The 24,398-nt window shown below is 35.8% G+C and overlaps 1 protein-coding gene across 1 annotated transcript in view; it reads right to left on the reverse strand.

The window, feature by feature from the left end:
- The window catches only part of Arc42 (Activator-recruited cofactor subunit 42), a 100,065-nt gene that overhangs the window by 23,787 nt on the left and 51,880 nt on the right, over positions 1 to 24,398 (reverse strand). Inside the window, exons 5-8 of the mRNA XM_090381873.1 lie at positions 20,582 to 20,697; positions 17,225 to 17,431; positions 7,249 to 7,305; positions 2,044 to 2,124 (exon numbers count right to left, since the gene is read on the reverse strand). Of these exons, the coding sequence (XP_090237999.1) occupies positions 2,044 to 2,124; positions 7,249 to 7,305; positions 17,225 to 17,431; positions 20,582 to 20,697 (461 nt within the window). The remainder of the gene's footprint in view (positions 1 to 2,043; positions 2,125 to 7,248; positions 7,306 to 17,224; positions 17,432 to 20,581; positions 20,698 to 24,398) is intronic.

Consider the following 24,398-nt stretch of genomic DNA (forward strand, 5'->3'; position numbering starts at 1 on the left):
TACTCTCTGGCCACCTCTCTCAAAACTACTGTATATATGCCATCAGCCCCAGGAGCCTTACTTGCCTTTTGGCTCAAAAGGTTTTTGAATAAACAGTCAACTGTAATTTCAGATGATTCAGTATCACTTGCACAGCCTCGCCTCAGCGTAAAGGGTCTTTTTTCAGTAAAGATCAATGCAAAGTATCTATTCAATTTAACAGCACCATCAGCTGGGTTACCTAAGACTTTCCACACATCCAGTGCACAACTGTCTGATCCAATTCATTTTCTTCTTCTTTGTCTTGGTATTCATATACATGTGAAATTCATTATACCCATTCTTTGCTCTCTTAGCCAGTGCTTTCTCTTATTCAGCCTTGGCATCCCTAACCTTATCTCCATTTCAGCATATTCCATTCTTGAAATTTTGCTTAAAATTCAGCAAAGGAGGTAAGATATAATCAGATAGATCCCATCCATTCTATGGGCCTTTTTTAAGTTTAGCTTCAAAAATTCTCTTCCACTTTCCAACTTGTAGCTCTCGTAGGCATCAGTACTTTTCACCACTCTGTAACTTTCCCTTGCTATCTTTTTCTGCTTTATTTGACTGGCCAGCTTAGTATTCATCAATCTCGGCTCTTCCTCAAACTGTATTTTCTAAATGGTATTTATGCATTCATGGCTTACGTAATTATTGCTTTGAAGGTATTCCTTGATTCCAATGTATTCACCTTCCTCTGCAATCCACCCTATTAAAAGATGCCATAGTCTCCCTTTTTGAAATTAAAACCTATGCCTTTACCTTTAACTACTGCAATTTCTTTCTTCATTTTCTAACTAACAACTGTGTGATCACCACCTACCAATGGTTCCTATATTTTTAAGCCCTGTGATGACATCTCATTTGTGAGTGATGATGTTTAGAATATTCTTACTCCTACTATTTTGTCTAACATGCTGGTACAAATAATAATCTAGTTTTTTTTTTTTAAATTGTTTCTCCTTGTGAGTTTCTCTCCCATTTATTGTAAATAAATTATGGACAGACTAAAGTCCCCATGATAAGACATTCATGCTTGTTGCTCATTCCATCTGCTTGTAGGGACTTGTCATACTCTTCTGATCTGTAGATTACACCCACTCTCTTGCTTCCAAATAGCTCACATCACACAGATTCTATACTGGCAGAAATAACTTCTGACTCTGCAAAAGCTCTTTTCACCCTAATCCTGCTTTTGATTAAGAAGCATGACCCCACCTTCTATCTTCCCTAAATACATTATACATACCAAAATGGAACTTGTTCTCCCTAATTTCAGGGTAGAACCACATCTCTGTTAGCTCTATTATATCAGTATTAGTTTTCCTAACAAGAAGTTCAAATTCAAGCATTTTATTGACAACACTCCTGATATTACTGTAGTTAAGACTAACTACTCTTCTGTCTAGTACCCTGACACACTCCTTGAAATTAGAATATCTATTAGTCTTGTTTCCCTAGCTTTATCTTTCTACTTGTTTGAAATGTTACTACCCTCAGAAGATCTTGCCAACATCAGCTCTTGTTGCAACAAACAGGAATTCTTAAGATCAAAACATTACTTTGACCCATATCATCAAATAAACAAGGATCTATATTACCCTCCTTCTCCTAACTAGCAGTGTCCCTGAACCCTTAACATATTAGTATTAGCAAATTATGCAATAAAGCAAGCTTATAAAACATCAACAACAAAAAAAAAAAAAAAAAAAAAAAATACACACTTGCTTCCTATCCAAATAGTAGCATGCCCTTCTAGTCATTGGCCAAAGCTATTGGCCACAACTTCTATCTGTATTGTAATCTGTTAGTTTTATTGCATCTACCTGTAAAGATAAAGCTGGCTTATTAGTACTATTTTCCTCCAACTTTTGCATCAATAAACTTGGCCCATCTCCTGCCACACAAACACATTATATAAATGTGCTAAAAATGATATATTGTTTATTAAGGAGAAACTTATATGGTACTATTTTAATTTAATAATACACTCACTTAGAATTAAATCAAATTTTTCATTACTTGAATAGCTTGCATCTTAAGGATTGGAGATCCAAAAGCTTCTCTTCTGGCAGCATATTCTATTGCACAATCAATGGCAGCCTAAAATTAATAACTTTTATGAAAAAAAATCCAATAATATGTGTATTATATTACATTTATATCATTGCACCAAAGAATGAAAATATGACGTGATATAAAAAATGTAAATATGGAGCAAAAAAAAAAAATATGTAGTAAAAGAGAATTCAAGCTAGTTATGTTTAATTGTTACTTTTACTATCAGTTTAATTTTATTATTTTTTTTTGGTTGACAATACTATACTATACTCTTATTTTTTTTTTCTTTTTTAAATAAGATTTCAAAATAAAGCTACTGCTACATCATTCATTGAAATTCAGATTCCATTTAAATTTCTCTAATTTGTGTTACACACACACCCACCCGCACCAGTTGTTGCAAAATAAGGAAAATATTTTTGTTTACTTTTTCTCATTCATAAATTGTAATGAACCATCAGATCTGTATTACCTTTAAAAGAAAAGAAATATCAGTATCAAAAGAATTTCTTTTCATCAAAATGATGAAAGGAAGCAAAGCTTATACAGTATCAGTTGAAATGAGAGTTTGGGGGGAGACTACCCTCTTCATTTGTCCATTTCTTCTTATAATTTGCCAAATTTATTCAAACTACACTTTCACAATACTAGGTATACATTTACTCTAGCTGAAAGAAAGTTTCTACACATTTATTTTGCAACCATCTTATCTAGGCATATTCACAAATGTGTAAAGTACCTACTGTCTTCACTTTATCCATCTGCATGTAACTGAATTCCTAGTGAACAGAATTCAGTGAAATTTTATATTTGGATTTTTAGCATTAGCAGTGGCAAATGATGCAAGAAAGCCAACTTACAGCATCGGCAAAAAAAAAAAGACACTTCCCATTTCACCTATTCCTTCCCTCCAATAGTTTGCCTAACTCTTCCTTGAATTTATTTATACAAATCTTTAGAAAGATTTGTCAAGACATCAGATTTGAGGTTTTTATAACCCCTTCTTTAGTGTGTATAGAAGTTTAACCCCCAAGGAAGAATCTTAACTGGTAATCAAACATGCTTGAAATGTAATGCAAAGATGCATTCCCTAACTTATTTAATTTACATTTATGTGTGTGTGGCATCTGAACAATCTAGATTAATTTCCTTAAGTTTACTTAATCCTTTTAAAGCCTTATACACTAAGTCGCTGTGCAGATGCTGATCTCTGAGTAGTACAGACAGGGTGCATTGACAGCTCATGCATTTTGTCAATGCTATACAGGAATTTTGCCAGCAAGGATATGGAGATGATTATCCCATTGTATAAGGCAATGGTTAGGCTACATCTCGAGTACTGCATACAGGTCTAGAGGCCTCATTTTAGGAAGGAGGTGAATGTGCTGGAACAGGTGTAGAGAAAGGTAATGAGATTAGTGAAGGGAACAAAAGGGTACTCTTACTAAGAAAGAGTTCAGTTCTGCAAATTGCAGCATCTGGAAACTAACTAAGCACCTGCAAAAATGTCTTGAGATGTCTAGACGGACTGACTAAGCTAATTGCTGATGGCATTTTCTTCTTTTTTCTCAGACTACACACAAGGGAGATCATAAATTCTAACTGAGGAAGGATGGTTGCAGGTAGTTGTGCTAAAATTTGTCTTCAGCCAATGGGGTGGTTGATTGTTGGAACAAGCTCCCATCTGGTGTCATAGAGGTAGGTAGTTTGAATAAATTGAAGGAAGAACTAGACAAACTCTTGAAGGGGATGGGCAGGTGATATGGGATGTGCTGTTTTTTTTTCGTTTTTTTTTTTGCTGGCACTGTAAAAGTAAAAAAAAGTAAATTGCAGCCATTATCAACCCACTGCAGGATGGAAGCCTCCTCATATAAGTTTGCTTTCTTACACCATTTGCCAATATTAATATTAAGTGGTATTTGGATATGCCTAAAAAATTTCATACATACTGTGTCCTTTCTGATTGTCCTGTAGTACTCACTCCTGCTCTACTTTTAACTATAAAAAAACAATAATGTCTGGTTTCTTCTAAAATATTAGGTATTCCTGGATTTATTTATCATTTTTTTTTAACCAGTAAAAAACAAAGTTTTACCTATGTTGCCATACTTTTTTATGCTAAATGATTATATCATTGTATATTATATTTCACTGTACAGCCAAAAAGTATACAGTAAAATGAACTACCCACCATTTACAAGTCTGGAATTGGTATAAAAGCACCTTCATTCACACTTGAAATAAGCATATCAACAAAATACAGTAGATTAGTTAAGGCAATAAGCTTAGATTTTTAACTCTGAAAAGATTAGCTGCTGTATTAGCAATCAATCTGTTCATGCCACTGCATGAAAACTGTATCACCCTAGACATAAATGGCTGATGTAATCACAAATGGAAACATCATGGTGCTACTATAACCAGGTAGACTAGTAACACCATGACAAGAAGATGCTCAGAAGAGTGGTACATTCATCTATCTATCCTCATCAAATATTGTCATCCAGAAGTTCAGGGAGGCCACAGCAAATGATATTAGTGCAGGGAGAAGTAGTGCACAAACTAAGCATTACAGCAAGCAGTGCATAGCACTGACTTGCCTGATGTACCACCCATCATAGGCGATATCATAAGACCTAAATACAATCTTGCATACAGGAATAATGACATCCAAAGGTCCTGTAATTACAAACAGGATGTCATATACCTTCCTAGCCACCATTTTACAGTACACTGAAAATTTCATGTCTTACTAAATAGTAATGCCAGGTCCTTAAAACACTTTTAGCTCCTCTTTACCCTATTTAGTCTGAAAAAGACCATATTTAGTCTGAAAAGTTTCAACTTTCTGAAGCAACATGACCTGGCTTGAAATAACCATGCTGCCCACCTTAAAATCATCAGCAAACTTCAACAGTTTCCCTTGGATTTTCTTGTCAATTATCATAGATGAAAATTAGAAATATAAGAGGATCTAACACCAATTCCTGAGTGACTCCTACGTTGGCCCACTCTGAAAACTGACAATTTATGAAACAATACTGTCTGCTATCTTTTAGCCAGCCCATAACCCAGCATAGGATCATACCAGTAATCCCAATTTGTTCTAGTTTATATAGCAGCCTTTTTTGCAAAACTGTATCAAAAGCTTTACTAAAATCTGGTTATACAATGTCAAAATTATTTCTTGTATCCAACTGGTGACTTCAGCACAATTCCCCCCCCCCCTCATGAACTTGTGCTGGAATTTGCAGAAGATACTGCTTGGAGTGAAGAACCATGGTACACTCATTTTCAATCTGATGGCTATGTTTGGGTCTGGCAGATTCCCAAAACATGTTGTTTACCAGAATGTGTTATCCCAAATGTGAAAGTCTGGAGGCACTGTCACTGCAGGAAATGCCCCAGAGGCAACTGTTTTGGTCAATTTCACTCTCTACACTGTGGCAGAAATATAGAGATGTTCCCTTTTCTGTTTCAGCATGACAATGCACAATATCATATTGCACATTCTGCCCAGGCCTGACCAGAACACTGATTTTAACCCCACTGAATATCTTTGCTACAGAGTAAAAGTGCTTTGAGCAATGCTAACAAATCCACATTAAATACCTATAGTGAATAATGTGCTGAGAGAGGAATTGACTGAAACGTTTCCTTCCTGTTATCAAATATTGATTTCAAATAAAGTCTACGTATGAGGCCACAGTATGTAATTAAGGCTAAAAGTGAGCCTATACACTATTAAATATTATATCAACAAAAAGTTGTGAAACATGCAGGACTATGTTACTTTTAGCAACAGTGTAAATTCATTAGCAGAACAGAACTTTGTTTTCATGTACACATCAGCCTATTACAGAGTAGTCTTCAGACAAGTGTTAACAACTCATATAACAAGTTTAGTTACACAATTTTCAAAACAACAAAGACAGTGACATTCATTATTTTCAGCAGAGTCATCTCTCGCTCTTAAGGACACTGTATGGTAATGGAAACTGTCCATATAATTTCAATCAAGAACCTTAACTACTAGCTATTTACTAAGAAATAAAAATAACAACTGGAATTTACAAACTCCTGGCAAAAGCAATCCTAAACAGGCCAAGCAAGCTGCTAACTCTATTAGACATGTTATCCTAACTCATGCATGGGTTGTCATTTTGAAATCCAGGACACCAAAGTTGGTGTTCATCTTTTATAATCGAAAAAAGGAGGGCAACTTTTTTGGAATATAATATGGGTCCTCAATAGTACCCATTTTTCAGAATGAAATATAGGGTGCTACTTATTTATTTTTTTTTTATTAGCAAAATCTTGCACTGCAAAACTATTTCAATCTGAAGTTCTCTCAGTGTGTCATCTACTCTAGGGTAATATTGCACATATCATCCATATGACAACATATACAGTCACAATTGAACAACACATCCACAATAATGCATTAAGAGTGAGAACTGTTTTACAATGAAGCTACCGAAAAAAAAAAAAAAAAATAATAAAAAATAATAATAATAACAAAGCTCAACAAGCAATGCTCATTACAGGTGGGTAATGACTATTTTATAGCAAGTAACTTTATTTTATCAAAAAATATAATATCTATATATAATAAATAATAATTTTCTGCTTATACCCTGGATGACCACACAGTCAGAGGAGTTCACAAATAGAGAAAATACAAGAAACAGCACTATATTTAGCAGTCACGGGCTTGAAGCCCGTTCACTCAAGGCATGTGTACTAATTCACCCTCGTGCCCGACCACTCGGCTATGGCGGCCAATTATATGTAGTCTAACAAAATGTTCTCAGGCTCTTAAGTCATTTTTTCAGAGAAAGGTCATAACCTAAGATATAAAGTGAAATATATAAATCTAATAAATATATATATATATATATATATATATATATATATATAAAAAAATGTTCATCACTATACTATAAAGCACTAAGCTCAGCTGATTGTACTGATGTCAGAAAGGTTGGGATTCAGTTTAAGCCTATTCACAGTTAGTGCTTTTGAAACAAAACTACTTTAAGCAGTTCCTTTTTTCTCCATTCTATTAAACTATATTACAATTATTTTGTTACTTAATGTCATTGTGCATGTAGGGCATTTTTTTTTTTTTTACACTAAACATATATTTATTCTGAGTTTATTTACCTGAGCAATTCCTAATGCTTGGGAAGCAATTCCAATTCTACCACCATCAAGAGTTGACTAGGAGAGAAAAAATATATATATTTTGAGTGGTGGGCAGAAAGCAGGAATTAACAATTAAGATTGCATTAAATTAAATAACTAATTCTAATTACATATTAAAAAAAAAAAAAAACTGCACTCTGAAAATTTTTACTTCATCTATTTTCAATAAACTATCATTTTTTCTCAAAAAGCTGATAAAATGCAGTGTTTTTTAATCTTAATTAAATTTAGTTATCCTCATGCATATCTTTATCCTAAGAAATTCAGAAAAGCATTCAACTCCAGATTTTTAAAGTAAAAATTAGTTTAATGAACTTGCAAATACTGAAAAATCCTACATCCAGAACATTTGATACACACCTGTGATTTAAAAACTTTGTGCCCAATTAGCATTAGCATTAGCATTATGCTAATGCTAATTGGGCACAAAGTTTTTTTTGCATTAGTAGAGGCATTTGATGCAAGAAAGCAAGCTTATGCAGCATCAGCCAAAAAAAAAAAAAAAAAAAAAACCACTTCCACTTCACCCCTCTGTTCGTTCAAAATACCTGTCCAGCTGAGCCTTAAACTTATTTAGGCTATCAACCTCCACCACAAGGGATGGAAGTCTGTTCCACCAACCAACCACCCGCTGGCTAAAGGCAAATTTCCGCACGTCTATCCTACATCTGTCTTTCCTCAATTTGAATTTATGCCCTCTCAGGTGATTATTCTGAGCTAGAGGAAGAATCCCATCAGCATTGAGCATGCTTAAACCATTCAAGGCTTTATACACCTCTATCAGATCACCTCGCTGGTGCCTAGTCTCCAGACACTGTAATTTGCAAAACTTAAGCCTTTCTTCGTAAGAGCACCCCTTTGTTCCATTCACTAATCTTGTTGCCCTTCTCTGTACTCGTTCCAGCAGCTCTACATCCTTCTTGAAATGAGGCCTCCAGACCTGTATACAGTACTCTAGGTGTGGCCTGACCATCGCCTTATACAATGGAATAATCACCTCCTTATCCCTGCTAGAAAAATTCCTGTATATCATTGACAATACTCCATGAGCTACTCTTGCAGCCCGTCTGCACTGCTCAGAGAACTTCATATCTGCCTGCACAACCACCCCCAAGTCCCTTTCATTCTCTACCACTGTCAGTGTAGTACCACAGAGTTGATACGTTGCTCTGGGGTTGCTGTTTCCCATGTGTAGTACTTTACATTTGTCAATGTTAAACTTCATTTGCCACCTCTCAGCCCATCTGCTCAACCTTTCCAGATCCTGTTGCAGCAGCATAGTGTCAGTAGTGTCCTTGACAACCCTGCCAACCTTTGTATCGTCTGCAAACTTGGACATTAATCCCGATATACCATCATCAATATCATTTATAAATACAGAAAACAATAATGGACCCAACACTGAGCCCTGAGGGACTCCACTAATAACATCAGTCCACGATGAGCAGTGTCCATTGATTACCACTCTCTGTCTTCTCCCCCTCAACCACCCCTTTATCCATAGCAGCAATTTGCCTCCAATGTCACACTGCTCCAATTTGTGTAGCAGTCTTCCATGTGCAACAGTATCAAAAGCCTTTCTAAGATCCAAGTATATAATATCAAAGTTATTCCCTGCATCCAGTTCTTTTGTGACTGCATCATAGTATCCAATCAAGTTGGTCAGGCAAGACTTCCCCTTAACAAAACCATGCTGTGTCTGAGCTATAACTGAAGTCTTGTCTAAATGATCCTGCAGTGCTTCTTTAACCAGTGCCTCCATTAATTTTCCTGGAACAGAAGTTAAGCTCACAGGTCTATAATTACTTGTGTCAGCCTTTGATCCTCCTTTGTGAATTGGGGTCACATTTGCACATCTCCAGTCCATGGGTACCTCCCCTGAGTCCAAGGAAGCTCTCATAATTATGGCTAAGGGTTTGCTTACTTCCTTTGCTGCCTCCTTTAGTATAACTGGATAGATCCCATCCACCCCGGGTGCCTTTCTTGTGTTTATCTTCAACAGTTTCTCCTCCACTTTACTCCCAGTTATTTCAAGATTCTGTAGCTTACTGCTAGAGTTGAATACACCTCTGGCATTCCCCTGGCTGAATAACTCCTCATGTGTGAATGTCGATGCAAAATATTCATTTAGTTTGTTAGCTACCTGAGCAGGATCATCAACACTTGACCCATCAATATCAAGTGGACCAATCTGATTCATCCCTTTCCTTCTAGAGTTTACATAAGTAAAGAACTCTTTGCTGTTTTTCTTTGCATCCCTTGCCAAGGATTTCTCGTAATCTGCCTTCGCCTGCCTAACCTCCTTTGTAACTTGGTTGCATATCAACTTGTATCTATCATAGGCTTCTGTGTCATGTGTTAATTTGTATGTATCCCGTGCATTTTTCTTCTCTTCCATATGCCTCATTAGTTCATCTGACATCCATTTTGGCCTAAACCTTGAACAATATTTCTTAGTTGGTATGTAAAGCCTAGTAGCTTCCAGGATAAGTTCTTTGAATGCTTCCCATTTTGAATTTGCTGTTGGTAACATCATCAGTTGGTCCCACTGTATAGAATTTAAATACTGTCTCAGTCCATCGTAGTCGCCTTTACGGAAGCAATAACCCTTCCCTTTACCCCTAATGGTAGTTACCTCTTTGAGTAAATCCCACTTCAGCACACTGTGATCACTGCCACCTAGTGGTTCATTTATCTGCAGATTCTTAATGCATGAAGAATCACTGCTGATAATCAAATCAAGAGTATTACTCCCTCTAGTTGCCTCCCGAACATGCTGATGTAGAAAACAATCATCCAATAATTCCACCCTTCGCATGAAGTATTTTCTTAGATGCCTCTTCAGGAAAATTAAAGTAATATTTATTTTAGCATTACCTTTAGTAGAGGCAAATGGTGCAAGAAAGAAAACTTATATAGCATCAGCCAAAAAAAAAAACAACTTTCCCATTTCACCCATCCATTCACTTCAAATGTTTGTCTAGTTCTGCCTTGAACTTATTTAAGTTGTTGGCCTCCACTACAACAGCTGGAAGTTTCTTCCAACTATTAAACACCAACTGGTTAAAGGCAAATTTCCACACATCTATTCTATAACTGCCTTTCCTCAATTTGAATTTATGTCCCCTCAAGTGAGTAATCTGAGCAAGAGGAAGAATCCACAATCATTGACCTTGCTCAAACCATTCAAGGCCTCATACACCTCAATTAGATCACCTCGCAGGTGCCTAGTCTCCAGAAGCTGCAATTTGCAGAACTTAAGCCTTTCTTGATAACAGCAACCCTTTGTTCCACTACCAATCTCGCTGCCCTTCTCTGTACTCGTTCCAGCAGCTCACATTCTTTCCTAAAATGAGGCCTCCAGACCTGTATACAGTACTCAAGGTGTGGCCTGACTACCGCCTTATACAAGGGGCAAATCACCTTCTTATCCCTACTAGCAAAATTCCTGTATATCCTGTATGACAAAACATTATGAGCTACTCTTCCAGCCTGCCTGCACTGCTCAGAAAACTTCATATCTGACTGCACAATTACACCTAGATCCTTTTCATTCTCCACTATCCTAAGTGTAGTACCATGCAGCTGATATAGTAGTAGTAGCAGTAGTGGCATGTGATGCAAGAAAGCAAGTGTATGAGCTTATGCAGCATCAGCCAAAAAAAAAAAAAAAAAAAATCACGCCATTGCCTCCAAATGCCTGTCCAGTTCCTTCTTAAATTTATTCAAATTATCAACTTCCACAACGACAGATGGAAGTTTGTTCCAGCAATTAAACACCAGCTGTCTAAAGGTAAATTTCCGCATATCTATTCTACATCTGTCTTTTCTTAATTTGAATTTATGCCCCCTTAGGTTCGTAATCTGAACAAGTGGAAGGATCCCATCAGAATTCAGTGTGCTCAACCCATTCAAGGCCTTATACACCTCAATCAGATCACCGCGCAGGTGTCTTAGTCTCCAGCCACTGCAATTTGCAGAACTTAAGCCTCTCTTGGTAAGAGGATCCCTTCATTCCCCTCACCAATCTTGTTGCCCTTCTCTGTACACGCTCAAGTAAATCTACATCCTTCCTAAAATGAGGCCTCCAGACCTGTACGCAGTACTCAAGGCGTGGCCTGACCGTTGCCTTATACAGAGGGATAATCACCTCCTTTTCCCTGCTAGCAAAATTCCTATATATCATTGGCAAAAACCCATGACCTGCCCTGGCAGCCTGTCTGCATTGCTCAGAAAACTTCATATCTGACTGCACAATTACTCCCAGGTCTTTTACATTTTCTACCACCTTAAGTGTAGTACCACACAGTTGGTACATTTCTCTGGAGTTACTTCTACCCATATGCAGTACTTTGCATTTGTCAAGGTTAAACTTCAGTTGCCACTTCTTAGCCCATCTGCCCAAATTATCTAGATCCTGTTGCAGTAGCACACTGCCATTACTGTCATTAACAACCCTGCCAACCTTTGTATCATCTGCAAACTTCGACATTAAGCCTGATATACCTTCATCAATATCATTGATAAATATACAAAACAACAGTGGACCTAACACCGAACCCTGTGGGACTCCACTAATAACATTAGTCCCCGAAAAGCAGCACCCATTGATTACCACCATCTGTCTTCTCCCACTTAACCATCCTTTTACCATTGTAGCAACTTACCCTTAATACCATTCTGCTCCAATTTGTACAATAGTCTTCCATGCACAACAGTGTCAAAAGCTTTTCTGAAATCCAAATATATGATATCAAAATTATTTTTTGCATCCAGTTCCTTTGTAACCACATCATAATATCCTATCAAATTTGTCAGACAAGACTTTCCCTAAACAAACCCATGCTGTGTCTGAATTATTGCTGCAGTCTTGTCTAGATGATCCTGCAATGCATCTTTAACCAGTGACTCCATTATTTTACCCGGAACAGAAGTTAAACTAACTGGTCTGTAATTACTCGTGTCACCCTTCAATCCCCCTTTGTGAATTAGGGATACATTTGCACATCTCCAGTCCGTGGGAACTTCCCCTGAGTTCAAGGAAGCTCTCATAATTATGGCTAAGGGTTTGCTTAGTTGCTTTGCCGCCTCCTTTAATCTAACTGGATAGGTCCCATCACCCCAGGTGCTTTTCTTATGTTTAACTTCAACAATTTCTCCTCCACTTTGCTTTCAGTTATTCCAAAATCATTAAGTATCCTGCTACAATTTGATAACCTTCTGCCATTTTTAAACCTTAATAATTCCTCACGTGTGAACGTAGATACAAAATACTCATTCAGTTTGTTTACTATCTGAGCAGGATCATCAACAGTCGAACCATCGATGTCAAATGGACCAATCAGATTCATCCCCTTCCTTTTAGAGTTTATATAAGTAAAGAAATCCTTGCTGTTTTTCTTAGCATCTTTTGCCAAGGATTTCTCGTAATCTGCCTTCGCCTGCCTAACCTCCTTTGTCACCTGATTACAGACTAGCTTATATCTGCCATAGGCTTCTGAGTCGCTTGATAATTTATATGCATCCCATGCATTTTTCTTCTCTATTACTAGCAGTAATGCTAGTACACTAGCATTACTGCTAACCATAAGCAGTACTTTACATTTGTCAATGTTAAACTTCAGTTGCCACCTCTCAGCCCATCTGCACAACTTTTTCAGATCCTGATGAAGTACTATACTATCATTACTGTCATTAACAACCCTGCAAACCTTCATATCATCTGAAAACTTAGACATTAACCCTGATATACCTTCATCAATATCATTAATAAATATAGAGAAAACAACAATGGGTCCAACACTGTGCCCTGGAGGACTCCACTAATAACATCAGTCCACAAAGAGCAGTGTCCATTAATTATTACTCTGTCTTCTCCCACTCAACCATCCTTTTATCCATTGTAGCAACTTGTCCTTAATGCCATACTGCCACAGTATCAAAAGCTTTCCTAAAATCTGAGTATAGGATATCAAAATTATTTTTTTTTTTGCATCCAGTTCCTTTGTGACCACATCATAGTATCCAATCAAATTAGTGAGACAAGACTTCTCCTTAACAAACCCATGCTGTGTCTGAACTATAAATGCAGTCTTGTTAGTTTAACAGAAGTTAAACTAACAGGTCTGTAATTACTCATGTTGCTCTTTGATCCTCTTTGTGAACTGGGGACACATTTTCACATCTCCAGTCCATGGGGACCTCCCCTGAGTCCAATGATGTTTCAAAATTATGGCTAAGGATTTATTAACTTCCTTTGCTGATTATTTTAATATAACTGTATAGATCCCATCCATCCCAGGAGCCTTTCTTATGTTCAATTTCAATAATTTCTCCTCCACTTTGCTCTCAGTTATTAAAAATCATTTAGCTCCCTGGCAGAGTTTGATAAACTTCTGGCATTCACCACCCTGAATAACTCATGTGTGAATGTAGATGCAAAATACTCATTCAGTTTGTCAGCTACCTGAGCAGAATCACCAACAATCAAACCATCGATGTCAAGTGGACCAATCTGATTCATCCCCTTCCTTCTAGAGTTTACATAAATAAATATAAGTCTTTACTGTTTTTCTTTGCATCGTTTGCTAAAGATTTCTTGCAATCTGCCTTTGTGACTTGATTACAGACTATCTTATATCTACCATAGGCATCTGTGTTGCCTGATCATTTATATACGTCCCATGCATTTTCTTCCCTGCCACAAGTCTCACTAGATCGTCTGACATCTATTTAGGAATAAACCTTGAACAGTACTTCATAATTGGTAAGAAAGCCTAGTAGGTTCCAAGATTAATTCCTCGAATGATTCCCATTTAGAATTTGCTGTTGGTAACGTCATAAGTTTGTTCCACTGTATAGACTTTAATAACTGTCTCAGACCATTGTAGTCACCTTTACGAAAGCAAAACCCTTCCCTTTACCCGTGACAGTAGTTACATCTTTGAGTAAATTCCACATCAGCACACTGTAATCACTGCCACCGAGTGGTTCCTTTATCTGCAGATTCTTAATGCATGAAGCATCACTACTGATAATCAGATCAAGAGTATTACTCCCTCTGGTTGCCTCTCAAACATATTGCTGTAGAAAACAATCATCCAATAAATCCACAAAAGTCTTGCTAGTGTGTGAGTTACAGTCTATATCTGGGAAGTTAAAATCCCCCATTGTAAGACAATCTGATTTACTGGCCCACTGTTTCTCTGTACAGTTGTTCATTGTACTGATCAGAGTCATTAGGCCTATAATACACTCCTACTCTCAACTTGATTTGTGGATTTATTGGATGATTGTTTTCTACAGCAATATGATCTTAACTAACAGCATCATCCCTCCTCGCCTTCTATCCTGTCAATCCTTTCTGTACACATTGTACTCCCCAAATTCCAATTCTGCATTCCTTATCTCTGTGTGACACCATGTCTCTGATATCCCAACATCAGCTTATGATGTCTTCACCAGCACCTCAAATTCATTTACTATACTCCTAGCATTAGTGTACATGCAAGTATACATGTACCTGTTCTTACTCTTAGTTACCCTAACCCATCCCATGTATTTACTTGTTCCATGATGACTTGAAATCCCCAGTACCTCGCTTTCCAGGCTGCTGCTCGTTCCAATAGAAGCAATGCAAGAATCGCTTTCACCTCTGCCTGTGGCTACCGTTAATCTATTAGTCTGTGAATCCTCCCAAGCTAGCAGTTTTCCAACTCACCTAATACTGCTTCGACAGCATCAGCAAATTTCTTGTACCCTTTCTATTTAAGTGTATCCCTGTAGAAACAATCGCTCCTGTTAACAAGCCTAGACCACACTGAAAAAAAAATTCTACCCCATGAGCCTTGCACAATTTCTCCAGGGCTGAATTGACTGACAAGGCTCTCATCATATACTCCCTCCTATCGTGTCTGGGCAGAATTGCGGACACTTTCAAATTTAATCGTAACTCGTGACTTTTTTTTTAACATTGACCTGTAATTGTAATTATGTAATTAATTAATTATTTTGTAATTATTTTGAGAAATATTCAATCAATAATCAAGAAAGTGTATATATAAATAACAGATTAATATATGTTTTTATAATCACCAAAGAATCATTAGACAAGGAAATATGAGTTTGTATTTAAAACAAATATACATGAATGAATAAAACTATAATACTCATTATAAACAAGCAGTTCTGATGTAATCCCTGAGCTTTATGACTATGCTATTTTAAAAATGCTGAGAGTTGTAGTAGCACCCCTTATTGGGGTGATAAACAAATCTCCTCCCCTACCTGCAATTTCTAAAATTCTAGGATGCAGTGGGCACTTCCATTAGGAACCATTGAACTAGACTTAGTTACAGACATTTCTAAACCCACTTTGGGATTCTGTTATAAAATAAAACTTCAAAACACTAAATACAACTGCCTTCAAATAGAGCCATGTACAGACAGCCACAAGTTTGTGGCAAGAGGATAACAGAAAAGAATAACTGACTATATCATTACAGAAATGGATACAAAATTGTAAATGTCCATTCTGTATTGAGCAAATTAATATTAACTAATGGTAATTTGTGTTAAGAATAAGAGGTACTGGATAATAAATAATAATAGGTTTCTTTTTAGATTGAAAAGTATTCAAACAAAAAAAAAAAAAAAAAATGTAAAGCCCCAGATTTGCTAATAATCATAGTACAGAAATGTTCTTGCTCAAAATGCCATTCCTGAAGCTAATACTAGTTTAATGAAGGATGCCAAAAATTTAGAGAACTTTATTTAGTGGAAGCCACAAAAGAGGTATATAGAAGATAAGGTCTTTAAGGTAAAGAGTAAGTGCCTTGATCAATTAGTAAATGGAAGAGCCCATGGCTGAAAGTCGAAGAATAAATAGGATCATGCTGGCTACATGACATTATAAAGAGGAAATGATTGGAACAAATTTTTTTCCAAGAAAATGATTGGAACAAATGTTTTTACAAGGAAATGATTGGAACAAATGTTTTTACAAGGAAATGATTGGAACAAATGTTTTTACAAGGAAATTATTGGAACAAATCAGTATTAATTGTGAAAATATAAAACATATAACTAGAGAATGATAGCATTGTACTTTTAAGGAAACAGTATCATTCTATACAAAGCGTTGAACAAATTAAGTTTGCTACTTAGTGTGTCGATCTCATTGTGGACGGAACTCTGCTGTGAGCTGCCTTGGTGTTGAACTACTCTAAATGAAATACACTGCTCTAGTGAAGAAGTATATTGCTGTTTTATTTCAAGTGCATGGCTACTTGAAATAAAGACCCAAGTTTTAATCCTTTTAGATTTCAGTGGTGTCCAGATAGTCACCTGATGCACTAAGTAGCAAACTTACGCTTGATACTACATACCAAATGAGGTTGTCCTTCAAATATAATGATGCTATGTAGCTCACATAATACAGAGCTTTTTCCCTAAACCCACTGACTTCATCATTTTATTTACTGCACCTTCTTGCACCATCTCTCATAATGTGATTATTTCCTGTCACTGGATTGTTCAGGCCTTCACTATGCCTGCCTGCCTGTCCACTGATGAGATCCCTTTTTTTGGGATATCATCAGTGGGCAGGTAGGCACATGGTTTGGATAGTGGAATACATTTTAACAGCAATAAACTTCTCCTTTAGAGCAGTGAATTTTAGAGCAATAACAAGACAACTTGTGGCATAGTACCTTCCACAATATTATAAAAAATATGAAAATTGGAAATAAACCTGAATGTGGAAATTACAGACTAAATTCACTTTTTGGTATCAGATAAAAATCTATGAAAGTATATTAAAGAGGGAAAAATATAATGAATCATTTAAAATATTTTTAACATAACTTTCTTTTAGCTATTTATTCTCATTATTCATTATCTTTTCAGAAAGAGCCAAAATTCAAATAAAAATTACCATTGCGATTTTAAACCCTTCTCCTTGTTGACCAAGAAGGTTATCCTTAGGTATACGGCATTCTTCAAAAATCAAATTGCAAGTAGAAGAAGCTCGAATACCTAATTTATCTTCCTTTTTACCCAAAATCAAGCCTGCAGTAGGTTTGGGAACAATAAAGGCACTAATTCCTTTGTGCTTTTTGGACTTGTCAGTGGTAGCGAACACCTGCAAAAGTTATTTATTCCACAATGTAAAAAAAAATTTTTTTAGGGGGGTATGGGAGAGAGAATGAAAACCAACTGAAAATTTATTAACAATCAATTTTACTTATATTGTGTTTTTTTTTTTTTTTTTTTTTTTTAACATGGACAATATTTAATTCAAAACTGAATGTATAAACATAAGTAATACAGTAATGTTCATCTTTATTATGAGGGAAAAAAAAACAATAATCACTAACTATATCACAAAAATATTACATTATGAAAAACCTCCTAAAATTTTAGCTGTAACAAAGGAATGCTGAATGTAATCCTTGGCTAATAAAACATGCTGTGCAGCTTTTGTTTTTTTTTTAATTACCTGCTCTTTAAAAAATGCTACCATTTCAGCAGCTATGCATTCACACTTAAAATAAGCTTTGTTAAAGCATGAAAGAGGAAAGAGTTAGCATTACTTGAAATCTTTAACACATCAGTATTAAAAATGTCTTAAGATATTGATTTTTTTTTTTTTTTTTTTAAACCACCAGAATTTATTTAAAGTTGTTCCACTTTGTCAATAGATGTTAATCTGATTAAAAAATAAATAAAATATGCAAATGTCAATAATTAAGAACTGCTAAGAAATTGTTTATAAACAATTAGGGGAACAGAAAAAAGGGAGACTTTAATATATTAGTATAGTAGGACAGAATGAAGCAAAAGCTTATATAGTATCTATCAAAAATTACATTAGCTTCATATTTTATCTACTTCTCCAAAATGTGTAATCTAACCTCTCTTTAATCTACATAAACTAATGATAGGTGTATTTTTCCAAAAGTTGACAAAATCTTTCCTTATACCCAGTCTACAGTTAATCTTTACTTGTTTTAAATCTATGACCAACATTAAGGTTGCTCCATCTTTTTGAAGTCAAGCATGTACAATTCATTTCTTAAGAAAGAAAAGATCTTTCCTATTTTAGGTGAGATATTTTAAGAAAGTCAAAAACAAGTGAGCTACATTAAAAACTAACTTGCTTTCATTAAAAAAAAAAAAAAAAAAAAAAAAAAAAGCTCTTACCTTCCTCAGCCTCCTTTCTTCCCCATCATCTTTTTTGGGCCTGATGAAGGAGATTCAACAGGGAATATCATTTTAATGTTGTGTTATTCTCCAACTACGTGCGGTACTACACTCAGGGTAGTGGAGAATGAAAAAGACCTGGAGTAATTGTGCAGTCAGATGTGAATTTTTCTGAGCAGTGCAGGCAGGCTGCAAGAGTAGCTCATGAGGTCTTGTCAATGATATATAGGAATTTTGCTACCAGGGATAAGGAGGTGATTATCCCCTTGTATAAGGCCACACATTGAATACTGCATACAAGTCTGAAGGTCTCATTTTAGGAAATGATGTTGAGCTACTAGAACAAGTACAGAGATTAGTGAGTGGAACAAAGAGTTGCTGTTATCAAGCTAGGCTTAAGTTCTGCAAATTGCAGCATCTGGAGACTAGGCACCTGCAAGGTAATCTGATTGAGGTGTATAAGGCTTTGAATGGTTTAAGCAAGCTCAATGCTGATGGGCTTCTTCCTCTTACTCAAATTCTGCACCTGAGAGGGCATAAATTCAAACTGAGGAAAGTAACTAAAAAAAATCACATGGATTGAGAATGGGTTGAGATTGAGGATCCCATAACTAAAAAAATCACATGGATTGAGAATGGGTTGAGATTGAGGATCCCATAACTAAAAAAATCACATGGATTGAGAATGGGTGAGTGAAGTGGTCAAGCATTTGAGAAAAGACAGGAAATTATGCAGTCTTAGGGAAGTAGCACAAAACAAATGTCACTAGGCAAGCAATATAGTATCCCATCTTGTAAAAATAGTTTTTTTCCCAATGCAGCCTCTATCTTGAAAATAAGACATTGGCTGAAGGGTTTGTGGTATCATGTACTCATCATGGTGCACATTACTGAACCATATGACCAAACTTTCTTGAAGAAAAGCCCTCTAATAAGCATAGCAGTGAAATCATAACCCAATACATGGGAGAATCCAGCAAACTTTCCACTGATGATATGAATGTGATATTCTCCATAGTCGAACATTACTTTTCCAGTATGAAGATACCCAGTCGAAAGAATGTTTCAAAGCAAAGTACCTGTAATGTCGTACTCCTCTCCCTCTCACCAGGAACGGAACACTTCCATCAAGATTACCTGGAGATCAGTTGGTGCACCATGTATAGTTTCCATGTGCATCACCATAGCATGTGCTGGAGGACCTTGCAGATAGCCAACTATGAAAGTTTAGACTGTGTAACAATCTCATGACAATTCCACTTTCCTCTATCCCAGCACAAAAAACTGTTTCCTTAAACTTTAGTATCATGCTGCATAATTTTTTGTGACAGAGGTTCCATGTCATGTTTCTTTTCATTGGCAATATTCATGAAGAACAACCAAAGAAGTTGCTATTGTTCTGACAATAGAGTTTAACCAACGAGGTATTATACTTCAATACAAACTAATTGTAAATTTCAGTTCTGCGATTAGTCATTTATCACCTATAGGTCTCTGTGATGAAATAATTAAAAAGTTGTGAGAGATTATTTTGTGATCAAAGATCATAAACTTGTCCCTCGCCCCACCTTCAAAGAATCACTCACCATTTTGCTTAAATGATTCACATATAGCTGTTTGTAATTTAAATTCCTAATCAGGCAGGTGGGTAGTTAGTAATGATCAAGCACCGATGAAATACTAAATTAAATTTGTAATCACCATGTTAACTGATTGGACACTCTCATGATGTCCTAACCTGATAAGGAGGGGAACAAATCACATGTTATCACAAACAAAAGTAAGCTATGATGGAAACATAATGCCTTATGTGAGACAAAAGTTAGACAGTAATTGCTACAGGGTGCCACTGTTCAGGAATAAAAAAAAACAGTAATGCGAGTTAGGGAACACATTCAACTAATCAAAAGTCATATCTTCAGACTGGATTTTAATTTTCTTAGAAAATGTAGGTAAATGCGTAGCTTGAATGAATGTAAATATGCAAAAGAAAGATGCGCGTGAGTTAAGAAGACATTTAATAAATAAAAAATTATTTTAAATATGGTCAAATTATCAAAAGTCTAAAAATAAAAAAAACCAAACGCACCACTGCAGCCTCTGCCTCATATCCATTAGTAATCCATGCTTTAGTTCCATTTAACACCCAACTGTCACCATCTAATCTAGCAGTGGTACTAGCAGCTCCAGCATCACTTCCATTGCCTAATAATACCAGTAACAGTATACAACAAATTAACTAGTTTTGCACTAAACACTAAGAAACACAAAAACAATAGGTTCCATTATTACTCAATATGGTTCATTCTTTCTAACTGTAAAACACATTAACTTTATTTATTATTTCTAAATGCAAAAATAGCAAAAAAAAAAGAGACAAAGGCCAAGGAAAAAAATAACGGTATGTGTAAGTTTCAAAAAGAATTCCAATAAAGGCTTACAAATTGACTGGGGGAAAAATAAAAAATAATAAAAAAAAAAAAAAAACATTGCAGTTAATTTGTAAGCTCCTATCCATCACATATAGTATATCTTGATAATATGAAAAGTACTGTACAACATATCTTATACAAGAGCTTTTTCCCAAAATGAATATTCAATATTTATTAATATATTAGCTCTGCCTATTAAATGCAAATTAGCTCTGCCTATATTATCTGCATATATTAAATGCAAAGTACTGCATATGGGTAGCAATAACCCAAGAGAAATGTACCAACTGTGTGGTACTACACTCAGGAAAGTGGAAAAGACCTGGGGGTTTGTTTGTTATTTGTTTGTTATTTGGTTTTTAGGAGCATTAGCAACTAAGGCCATATTGCTCCGGGATATGCGGTGGTCATTCCCTGACCTTTCCGCATCCTCCGTATTTGGTGGTGATGGGCTCGAACCCCGGTCTAATCAAGAAGCGTGTGCTACGCACTGCTGCTCCTTCCCACCTGGCTACGGAGGCGCCGACCTGGGGGTAATTATGCAGTCAAATATGAAGTTTGCTGAGCAGTGCAGACAGGCTGCCAGGGCAAGTCATGGAGTCTTGTCAATGATATATAGGAATTTTGCTAGCAGGGACAGGGAGGTGATTATCCAGTTATACAAGGCAATGGTCAGGCCACACCTAGAGTATAGGTCTGGAGGCCTCATTTTAGGAAGGACGTAGATTTGCTATAACAAGTACAAAGAAGGGCACAAGATTGGTGAGGGGGAACAAAGGGGTGCTCTTACCGAGAAAGGCTTAAGTTCTGCAAATTGCAGTGCCTGGAGAGTAGGCACCTGCAAGGTAATCTGATTGAGGTGTATAAGGCCTTGAATGGATTGAGCAAGCTGAATGCTGATGGGATTCTTCCTCTTGCTCAGACTAAGAACCTGAGGGGGCACAGTTTCAAATTGAGGAAAGATAGTTGTAGAATAAATGTGCAGAAATTTGCCTTTAGCCAGTGGGTAGTTGATTGGTGGAACAGGCTCCCATCTTTTGTTGTGGAAGCTAATAGCCTAAGTAAATTTAATGCTGAGCTAGACAGGCATTTGAAACGAATGGACAGGTGAAATGGGAGGGGTTTTTTTTGTTTTTTTTGGCTGATGCTGCATAAGCTTGCTTTCTTGCATTATATGCCTCTACTAATGCTAATGCTGTACTTTTTTTTTTACTTTTTTTAAGCAACTTTACTTTTTTTTAAGCAAAGCAAGAGAAGATTTAATTGATAAACAGTAAACTTAAATTTTATATATATCACTTAATTTCATTCCTGCTTTTAAACCTTCTCATGATATTATCAGAGAGAACATGCTTTATTACTGAAGAGTATAAATATGTAGACAGGTAAAAATATTTAGTGTACTAGCTCAATTTCTCTGGTAAATCTTTAATAAACAAAAAGTAATATAAATATAATGAAATCGAAATCACAAGTTTAAAATATTTAACATATTTCATTCTTTCATCTAATTCAGATAGCAGGTTTAAAAATATGTACATTATAAATAAGGCTGTCACATCAGGCACAAAATATTTAGAATTTAATACAATGTATTAAAGAACATTTTGTAACATTTCAGATAATATATGGAATTTGGACTAATGCTACAAAAATAAACATTTCAGCAACAATAAAATTAATATATTGTGGAAGAAAATGTTTGCTTTTATGAATTTGTGGTCCAGCTGCTTGAAACTCATACTGAAAAAATCTGTTAAAATTTTTTAGTATGAGTTTGAAGCAGCTGAACCACAACAGTTCACCAAGTTTCTAATAATTAAAAGTTTTGATAGGCAAGATCTAAACAAGTTTCTTCATTCTCCAATGAGGACGTACCCACCTTTGAAATCAAGTTTCAAAGTGCAAAAATTGATGAGGACAGAGATAACAAACACAGTGTAACCATAATTTCCCTCATTATCATTTCTTAAAAAGTTACAATGTGGAACTTCATGTTCTCTGAATTTGAGATACTATATTGAAAGCGAGACAGAGGTGACTCACACTTAATGTTGATAAACTAAAGACCATGTGCTGCACACAATGTGCATCTGCTCAACAATTCCAAAATTTATGTCAACTTGTAAAGGAATATGCTAGAGAAACAATGACAAATACAGTGAAATTCAAATAACATATTCAAAAACTTAAATTTGCACATAGGGCAAATTGTTAATTACATTAGGAATAAACCATATTCAGTTTAAACCTGAAACAGAATGAAAATCAACCACACTAGGTTCAAAAAAAGTGAAATTTCTTTCAACTTGCTTAGACTTCAAAGATATACAGCGAAACTTCCCTTTAACGGACAGCCATGGGGAACGAAAATTTGTCCGTTAGAGAGAAGTGTCCGCGGGAGTCTGAGGGAGAAAAAAAAAGAAAGAAAGAAAGAAAAATCGTTAAACATTTAATGTAAAATTAAATTAAAATATATACAGATTTTGAACAATATTTTTGTAAATAATATACAATTACATACATCACTTATTTTCTTCTGCACCTTCTTCCAGCTGATAATTTTGTTTTCAACATTTGTTTGGAGTGAAGAAACCATCGAAAGTCCATCAGCATCTTCTTCAGCGGCAAAAAACATTTTTAAATGATTGATTTGTATGAACGCTTCTTCTATTTTCATCGGTGGTTCGTCGTTAATATGTTCTTCGACAGAATGACCTCCTTCCATTTCTTCATCCTCATGAGGAACTTCTTGAAAAATATTGATGATAATGTCATTGATATCTATAGCACCATCTTCTGTAGTGAGGTTCAAGTCTATATCTTTGTAGCCAGGGTCACTTGTAGCTGAAGTATCGTACATTATCAACAGATGTTGAAGTTCTTGTTCTTCTTGGTGCTCCACATTGCTGTTCACAACTTCAATTTTTGCATTTGAGAAGTCAGACTTTACAAAACAGTTCACGACAGTTTGTTTTCTAATTGCGTTTACTGAAGAGGAAATCCACTGAATTGCATCTAGGATGCTGATTTTCTTTGAAAGGTCACTCGCACATGTTACATTGTTCATGTTTGCAATGAGATGTCTTAAAACATGTTTTCTGTAGTGAAGTTTAAAATTTTTTATTATCGCTTGATCCAAGGGCTGACACTCTGCAGATGTGTTTGGTGGCAGAAAAATGATTTGAATGTTGGACAATTCAATGTGCGGGTGAGATGCAGCATTATCCATGAAAATAATAATTTTTCTGTTTTGACAAATCATGTTTTGGTTAAAGTGACTTATCCATTCGCTCATGATATCTCGTGTCATCCACGCTTTTTTATTAGACTTCCAGTCAACATTCAAAAGATTCAACTTTATGCCCTTGAAACGAGGATTTTGTGGTTTTCCTATAGCAAGAGGTTGTTCAAAGTCTCCCAGCATATTTGTACACAATAGTACAGTCAAGCGTTCCTTAGAAATTTTTCTGC

This window comes from Mastigoproctus giganteus, chromosome 9 (assembly GCF_048544385.1).
Source record: "Mastigoproctus giganteus isolate SK-2022 chromosome 9, ASM4854438v1, whole genome shotgun sequence".
NCBI classification, from domain to species: Eukaryota; Metazoa; Arthropoda; class Arachnida; order Uropygi; family Thelyphonidae; genus Mastigoproctus; species Mastigoproctus giganteus.